The 9,269-nt window shown below is 42.4% G+C and overlaps 1 protein-coding gene across 1 annotated transcript; it reads right to left on the reverse strand.

Annotated features, from left to right (window-relative positions):
- Positions 1-4,976: 4,976 nt before the first annotated feature.
- NEUROD2 (neuronal differentiation 2) lies at positions 4,977-9,008 on the reverse strand. Its single transcript, XM_070730114.1, has 2 exons — positions 8,849-9,008; positions 4,977-7,280 (listed from the first exon to the last, which is right to left on the reverse strand). Exons 1-2 carry the CDS (start codon positions 9,006-9,008, stop codon positions 6,217-6,219), a joined length of 1,224 nt encoding a protein of 407 aa, XP_070586215.1. The 3' UTR covers positions 4,977-6,216.
- Between the last annotated feature and the right edge of the window lie 261 nt (positions 9,009-9,269).

Below are 9,269 nucleotides of genomic sequence, written 5' to 3' on the forward strand. Positions count from 1 at the left end.
GTGAGACTCTTTCAAACCTGAATAATTTTGAGTGGCTGATTTCTCTCTTCTGGCTGTCCCAGAAAAACCAGAATTGTTGTGGGAGTACATCTTCACAAATAAAATCCTTCACCTAGCACCTGAATTTTAACTGCGATGCATCTTATAGAGAAGCGATGGACAAGCTTGTGTGAAGCAGCTGAAGGCAACGAACGGTTAGAAAGCACCTGTGTGAACTAGCCTTTTGATAAAGTACTTGCCCTATCTTCCTTGACCAGCTGGGGTGGGCTGTTTCTATTCCTAAAATAGAGGCATGCATCTCTATGCCAATGTATAGAAATACACTTCCATATGCATCATTGCTCAATTCACCAAACTGGTAGATTGATGGCTTTGAATCGTTCACATTGGAGAGACAGGAAAGCTTTTGTATAATGTCTGTAATAAAGTTTCTCTGTGGCTGCAGTGTTTTAAAGGATAAAATAACTGCAAATGATAAATCCTCTGGGTTTCTTTAAACAACAACTCTGCTGTCTGTCTATATATTAATTCTCATGCCTGTTAGTGTGCAAGCACTTTCTCCAAAAAAGAAAGCGTTAATAAGAATTATTTCTCAGTGTGTATTGGCATGCAAGGAGACTGACATTTCCTTGGCATCCTCAACCATTTATTAATATTTTGTGTATATATATTTTTCAATATGTACTTGCCTTCTTACCTAAGAGACACCTAAGATGAACTGTTCGAAAATTTGGATGTTTATAGGGCAGAAATTGGAGCTGAGTTTGCAACTGGAGAAGTACTGTATACTTTTCTTCCACAGGTGTTCAGGCTTCTAGAAAAATTCCAAAATTCCCCACCCTACCCAAACACACACACAGGAAGCAGGATAGGTGTGTAGAGAAAAAGAAGGTCGGGACGATTGACAATCCAGAACCACAATTTCTGGTGTCAAGCTCTTGTTTTAGAGCAGGTTAGAAAAAAAAAACCCAAACCCCACTTGCATGGTTACAGCGTATTACGGATTACGGAAGTTGCAGCCCTATTGCTTAGACGGCAGAGAAAAACCTGTGCCCTACTTAAACAGAGGGAGCATGTGTGCAGCTCATTTTCAGTCATTTAAACCGAAAAAAAACATGGGTCGGAGCTGATTTGGGTTTTAATCAGCCTAAAAGCAATTCGGATAAAATAGCAACATACAGTGATTTTCACTGGAATGCCCACCCTCCTAACCTGCTAGGGCAAAGCAATGCTTCTCTCCCCTCCAGTGGGGCAGTATAAGACGGGGCAAGAAGGCTGCAAAAAAAATGCGCAACTGAGTGGGTGGCAGGGGCTGATGGAAGGGAAAGGCAGCGGAGATGGAGAGTTTTCTAGAACTTGAACAAATGTGTTGGTATGCGCACCTGCAAAAGGATTGTGGTGGGGGGATTCAGGCATGAGCACCATTGTTTCCCAACGGGGAGGGCAGGGTATTCCAGAGAGGTTCCGAATTAACAAGATTATGCAATCCTGATTTGGATGGGGTGGGAAGAAGACACCCTAGGATCTCTCTGGTTATATCTATTTAGTTTAGAAGGTTGTAGTTTTAGTTTGAACCCCACCTTTACTCAGTTTGCTTTTATAACCAATTTTAATAGGGAAGAGAAAGGGGACTTTTATATAAACAGAGGTGAAGAGAAAGAGGTGGAAGAGAAGAAAAAAGATGAAAAATGAAGAAGGGAGAGGCTGGGGGAAGGAAGAATATGTATGTATGTATGTATGTATGTATGTATGTATGTATGTATGTATGTATGTATTTACCACCTTCATTATTTTTATAAATGACTCAAGACAATGAACATCTTCAACACACTTTCCTCCTCTTATGTTCTCCATAACATCAACCCTGTGAGGTGAGATATGAGCACCTGGAGAGAACCTGGCTCAGACAGTCTCTGAGGGGATGGAAAACAGCCTCCTCCTTTCTACCCCACTAGGGTAAAACTAGCTCTGAAAGGGGGAGAAAAAGAAGAGATATAAGGAGAGAGGTAGTTAATGAAACTTCTCAAGACGGAAGTTACTAAAAATCTAAAGATCTTAAGGATTCTGGTGCATATGCAGGCATGTGTTTGTTTGTTTCTTTATTATATTCATTCTTTTATCTTCAAAAAGAGGGAAGAAAAGGAAGGAAAATGTGTGTGTGTGAGGGGGGGGGGCTGCCAAAAAATACAGAATTACTTACAACTTTTCATTTCTCCAAACCTAAGGGCAGATGAGCAAATACCCCCTATCAGCAGCATACAGAAATATATGTTCTGTTCTCGTGGAATCCGAAGAAATATACACCACTATCGAGGTGTTTTGTGTGTGGGTTTTTTAACTAAAGCTTTCCTCCTATGGCATCTTCAACCACCTTATGAAGATAATCCTGAAAACAGCGGAAATCACAGGGGCAGGCAAAATAGTCTTTATTCAGGTGCCTGTATATACCAGAGCCCTATGAGATAAACTAGACTTTGAATGAGTTAAAGCTGGGTTATATAAAGAAGGACGGATATTTGGAGTTAGCGGTCGCCCCTGTGTGATTAATCTGATTTCTCTCTTCCCCCCATTTAAAATAATTGTTTCATACTCGCTGATAATTGTCAAGTATCCTGCAACACCCGCCCGAAGTGCTTGTCTCTGTTAAGAATTTTTTAATTGGGACATAACTCGTGCGTGCTATTCTAACTTTTCAAAGTTAGAAATATCTCTCTTCTCTCTCTATGGAGCTTTTGAATATCAAATAAGAATGCTAACCGGCTCTAAACAATCCTGAGTGTGAGAAAAAAAACCGTTTTAGAGATCAAGGGCATGTTTTTCCAGAGCCTCTGGTTCAGCACCATACACACTCGGGACAGCTCCCAGGTGACCTCATTGGATTACAGTTGCTTCCTCAATAAATGAAAAAGAAACCTTAGGGACTGGAGAGGAGCGGTCAAATATTTATTATTTATCAGTGTTTAGTTGCCAAATACGATTTGCTTGCTTTGAAAGATAAGTAGCATCATTGGTGCTTGTCCTTACTTTGTCTTGAATTTCTCTTTGCTTAAATGGCCAGAAAGAAAGTAGGATAACGTGGCTATCTGTATGGGTGTGTGAGAGAGAAAAAGAAACAGAGAGGGGAGCGTGTATGTGTGTGTATGTGTGTGTGTGAATGCGTGAGTGTGCGCGCAGGGAGGGAGATGCAGAGAAAATGCCATCTGTCCAGGAGGAGGAAACTGCATTAGTTTTTATAAAATGAGAAAAGGGCTTCCTCCCCCATTCCACTGCACATAAAAAGTATACTTTGGGTGTTCAGAAATAGACAAAGATGGTGAAGAAATTGAAATATATTTTAAGCAGTCCTTATAAAGACTTATAATCAAACTATTTGTCAATAAGACTTCAGAAGGGTTGCTTAAAATATATTTGAATTCTTCACCATCTTTGTCTCTTTCATGAAAGATACTTTTATTTGCTATTTTAATGTCTTCAGGGCTTGTCTCAGCCCCCCTTTGGAAACATGCTTGGCCATAATCTTTTACCCGTGTATATATATATACACTTAACATTACTTCTTTGAAGTTAGCTGATGCTGAGGGAATCAAATCAACATTTATTATTTATTAATTGTCTTCTTAAGAAGCTGCTTCAGTTCACTGAATAATATCATAGCTGACTTGCAGCTCTCAGACCATCAAAAACGTTGGGAATCATTTCAGCAAACAGTAGCAAATTAATGTTTAAAGCACACTACTGTGTTTCAGAATTTTACAGACATACAACTCCCACCCACCCACCTTTTTTTAAAACTAGCTATGTATCTTTTAAAAAAACTATCTGAGCTCATCTTTGTCCATGTTAGGGGTGGTGAGAAGGTTTGCCATTCATAACCTCTTTGCCCTTTGATCTGTATTACTGTATTTGTGTAAAAAGAGCTGTAAATTTTTTCCTCTCTAAAATGCAAAGTACCTTGCCATAAACCAAATGTGACAGAATTGTGATGGATAGATATATGATAGATAGACAGACAGATATATATGAACTAGTCCTTATTTAAAACAAAACTTTGAGATTTTTGTTTAGCATATCATTTGACGTAAATATTTATTCATCTTAAGGAAACTGAACAGAAACACACAAAAAAAGCACTTCTGGTGTCCCATAGACATTTCATATTGTCTACAACTTTTTTCCCTCTCTCTCTCTCTCTCTCTCTCTTTCTCTCTCTCTCTCTTCTGTTAGTTTTCTTTTCTTTCTTTTCAAAATGTTGTTGATTTTTGTTGTTTTATTTTAAAAACTTCGTTCAGAAATGTAAGTTCTTTGATTTTTTTAAAAAAATGCTGGTATGTCTAAAGGTGATGGAGGTCATATTAAAAGGAGGGGGAAATTAGAGGTAATTTTTTTCATCCTCCTTTTGCTCAAATAAAGTCATCAGATGAACAAACAAAATGAAATAGTATTGTATTGGGGAAAATATACTCTTCTGAGTCCTTACAAGTTACTGTTTTTTTGTTTTTTATAGAGAGATTTATCTACTGGTGTATCATTACATAAACATATGCTTCCCTCCCCAAAACCCATCACAGAAAGAAAGAATGTAAGTTACTATTAAGGGGGGGGGGGAATAAGCCAACAGAAATATTAAGCATAATAGTATTCTCTTCACATCACCTTTAAAAGTTGCATATTTGCGTTTCCCCAACCTATCCATGCATAACAAAACATTTTGCCATTTCATAAAAATCTCCCCCCCCCCCACATTTTTATTTAACATTTTTAAAACAGGTAAAAAACAGCATGACACACAAATTTTGGAAAATAAGTTACGTGGGGTTACAAGGGTGGTTCAAAAAGTCAGTGATTGTTAAATACCAGAGAAACTTTCCATGGGTCAGTTTCCCACAAATCAAAAAGTGCACAATTTTAAATCTCAGTGAGTTTGTTGGTCCATATTTCTAATATTTCATATGGATTATTTTTCTTGTTGTTTTACCTTTTTTCTTTTCTTTTTCCCTTCCTTTTATTTCTTTTTCTAGTTTCAATACCTACTTGCATAGATAGAGATAGAATATATTTTTCATCTGTTTGCCCGTTTATTGCTTTTTCAAGTTCTCACTGCACTAAAAGTTTGATTTAAAGTTTGCAAATATTTTAACAGTTTAATTTGTGCAAGCTGATACATATTTACATTTGAGGTAAGCCCCATTAAGCTTAATAAGACTAACTCCCAGATAAACATGTAAAGGATTGCAGATGGCATAAATACCTTTTTCGGGGATTTTTTGAATCAGCTATTGGGAGGATGGAAACCTTCCTCCCATCATCAGCCTTTTATAAACTGTTTTGTTCTGAAGCCATATTGAACTTTAGGAAAATGTCTGGTTATAAGGCATAATTTAGCATAGACAATCCATTAGGATGGGCTGAAACTTTGATACTTTCCTCCTTTTTAATTTTGAAAAACGTGGTTGCCTCTCCTAATAATGTGGATCTAAACTTTGTTTTCGGATGGGCAAAATCTCAACTAAACAGTCTATTAGCTATAGAGTCCTTTCGTTTGTTTTTAAATATAAAATTATGCTAGCATATATATTGCACCAGATTTGTTTTCATAGTACTTAGTGGGGGCAGGGAAGTCGCAGATTCTATTTATAACCTGATTCCCAAGCGGGATTGTAGTCCCGCGGAAACCAAGGCGCGGGAAAAAACCTCCACCGACTTTCCATTTAAATCGAAGCCAGCGGCTGAAAACCAAAGCGACCCGACCCGTCGAATTCAACGGAATTGGGAAGGATTGAAACCTGCTGCCTCAGCTCAAGAGGCTATTTGATCAGGTTCGTCCCCCCTCCGCCCTCCAAGCTCCAAAACAAGAACGTTCGGCTTAATTAGTTCACGAATAGGAATGGTTATTAATTTATCCTGCAACCCTTCCGATTTTTTTTTGTTAATAGGTTACGAGAAAAGTGGTTCACAAGTTGAATTTAAAAAGAAAAATTGCAGCCCTCGGGACGAAGTACAGGGGAATATCAAAGAAGGCCGAGGATCTATTTATTTCTCTCTCTTCCCCTCCTCTTCTCCCATTCTTTCTCTTTCTGTTTAGTTTATATCTCTCAAATACACCCCCTCCCCTTCCCCAGTCCAGTACACTGGAAATCTACAAGTGGTCACGGTTACTCGTGACACCGGGAGGAGAACGCGACTCCCAAGACGCCTCTGGGAATAAGGGGGAAGGCGCTAGTTATGGAAAAAAGCATTGAGCTCCTCGTACATCGGACCTCGGTCATGATGGAGGTGCATCTCGTAAGGCAAAACATTCTCAGAGTGGACGCCACTGCGCATTCCCGAAGATCCGAACACTAGATTGTGCCCGGAAGGGCGAGAACTGGGGAGGGCGGAGTAGTGCATAGAATAATGGTAATTTTTCTCGTGGTCGGGGGAAGAATCCTGCTTGAGGGAAAAATTCCCGTTCACGCACAAAGGGGGGCTCAGAGGCCCGTCGTATTCCGAGCTATTGTAATCTGGCGAGGCGTTCCCGTACAGGGACTCGTAGGTGGCACAGTAAGCGTGCGTCCGCAAGGCGTGGGAGCTAGCCATGGTGCTGGAAGCGCACTGAGCGCTGGAGATCCGCGAGCACTGGTAGGTGTAGGGGTGCATGGCGAAGGTGGAGTTGGGCCCGTGGTATCTCCCGGCCTCCTGGCCTTGCTCAGTAAGGAAATTCCTTGAGTTGAGCTGGAGGCAGCCGGCCACTAAGTTTGTGGTCGGCTGGGACAAACCTTTGCACAAAGTCTGCACATAGGAGACCAAGTCCGGCCTCTTACCCGAGCGCAGGATTTCCGACAGGGCCCAAATGTAATTCTTGGCCAGCCTCAAGGTTTCGATCTTGGACAATTTCTGCGTTTTGGAGTAACAAGGCACGACCTTGCGGAGATTGTCCAAGGCGGCGTTAAGGTCGTGCATCCGGTTGCGTTCCCGGGCGTTGGCCTTTTGGCGTCGCATCTTGGAGCGTTCTAGTCTGGCCTTGGTCATTTTCCTTTTTTTGGGGCCCCGTTTCTTAGGTCGATCGCCTTCCGCTTCCTCGAGGCCTTCCTCCTCCTCCTCCTCCTCCTCTTCATCAGGGCCCAGGTCGTTCTCATCTTTTACCTCCGAGTCGTTGGGGTCATCCTCGAGAGGGCAGCTTTTACTTTTCTGCTCCTCTTTGTCGCTCGAATCATCCTCATCACAATCGTCCGCCCAGCTGGAGAATTTCTGAACTTCTGGGATCAAGCTGGGTTCGCTGAAGAGGCGCGTCAACATGGTGGCTGGAGGGGTGACGGGGGCGGGGAAGAAGGAGGGAGGAGAAAGGCGCACGGAATGAGCGGGCCAGAAAGAAGGGAAGAATGGCAACGAAAAATAGTCACACAAGTTGGTCTTAACATCCACCACTTAATACCCACCAATCAATTACCCTGGACCCCTGGAAGATTATCCCAACCCGCGGATAGTTTAGTCGCTCAGCCTTTTCCAGCCAATTGCTGGGAAAGCTGACAGTTCCGCTCCTAAACAGATTTCAATCTTCCTGGCCAAGATATAAAGGGTCCTCCCTTCTTCCAAAGAAGATCTTTGCTGCCAGCCTGGTCACCAGATCCTTAGGGTGATTTGGAAGGAGAGAGAGAGAGAGTGAGTGAGAGAGAAAAAAGGCTGTCTTCAGATATCCACCTCTTGTCCAAAACTCAACCTGTTTTCAGCGGAAATGGAATTATGATATTATTACGGATTTTAAACTATAAAACGATTATCATTACCCTTCCTCCCCTGCAGTTGATTCCCTCCCTCCCTCCCTCTCACACACAATCTCTCTCTCTCTCTCAAACACACACACACACACACACAGAATGAGAGAGAGAGAGAGAGAGAGAGAGAGAGAAGGCGGGAGGGTGAGACCGAGAGACAGAGAGAGGGAGGGAGATGGGGAAGACTGAGAGAGAGAGAAACATAGAGGGAGATTGATTCCTTAACAAACCACAGCTTTTTCTGCAAAAGCTCGGTGCCTAATGTCTTCCTTATTATCCAGGTCTCTCGCCCAATGTGTTTGTGTGTGAAAATCCCACCCTTCAAACCACAGGATAGAACTGTTATAAAGCTTGTCTTAAACCCCATTAGTGAACTGCTTCCTAAATTTGTCTAACCTCCCGACTGACACGAACTGCATTGCATTTGTATGATGGCAGCCAGCCTTACTTACTTACTCCCTCTTCGTTTCATTTAAAAAACATTATACATATGCACAATATATACATATACTACACACTCACTCACACACACACACACACACAAGAGGGAACTTGGGAGAGGGGTGGTGATGGAGAGGACAGAAAGATTTGTTTAGAACTTGCCTGAAATTGGCTTCCCCCCATTCTTTCCCTGAAGACAATTGATTAATTAAAAAAAAGTGTGTTTATTATTAATTGGTGTCTACATTGCTTTCCCGCTTAATTAGTGCAAAACTGAGCTCGCTTTCTCCGATCCCTCTTCATTACAAACCACCTCCCTTCCTTTTGTTGTATCGAAATACAATGGATCTTTCTCCATTTCTTACGGGGACTCCCGGTGCTGTATTTATTCAGCCTCGCTCCCCTCTTTTGATTAGTTTACCAGATTTAATGGAATTAAAAATCATTAAATCTATCTCATCTACACCCCAGCGTGTTAGAGCATCAGATAGCCGCTCTCGCTAGCCCTGCTTTGAGGCAGGGCGTCTGGGGAATGCCCAGATAAACCCAGAACTTTTCTCTCCAATTCCTGCCCCCTTCTCAGCTTAGAAATCCGGACCTTCTGCCTTAGCTTTTCCTAAGTCTTTTCATTTCCAAGAAGAATGAAAGAGAATTACATTTCTGAAGGTAGACACTTCGCAGCGCTGAAACCCCACCGACCCCGAAATCTTCTCGCCGCGTCCCTCCCTTGCTGGCCAAAATCCTGATAACTTCTCCGTCGGCCCCCGGTTTTTGCTTTCTCCCCCGCTGGTATTCCTGTTCGAGGTTTCTTTCCATGCTCCCTAGGAGGGGGAGGAGAAAGGATTGGAATGTCCCTCTACGGCACCATCCCCATCCTCATCCTCCTTCTCAGGGCGGCCCTCGAGACTGACATCTCGGCAGTTTCTCCCTTCCCGATCCACCTTCCTCCTCCTCCTCTTCCTCCTCCCTCCTCCCCCCTTCCTCCTCCTTGCTCGTCTCCCCCTCCTTCTCCCCCCCGCCGCCTCCACTCCCCCCATCACCCGCACTTTCAGACCTGAGACCATCTTCCCGGGAGAA

Source organism: Erythrolamprus reginae, chromosome Z, assembly GCF_031021105.1.
Source record: "Erythrolamprus reginae isolate rEryReg1 chromosome Z, rEryReg1.hap1, whole genome shotgun sequence".
Classification (NCBI taxonomy): domain Eukaryota; kingdom Metazoa; phylum Chordata; class Lepidosauria; order Squamata; family Dipsadidae; genus Erythrolamprus; species Erythrolamprus reginae.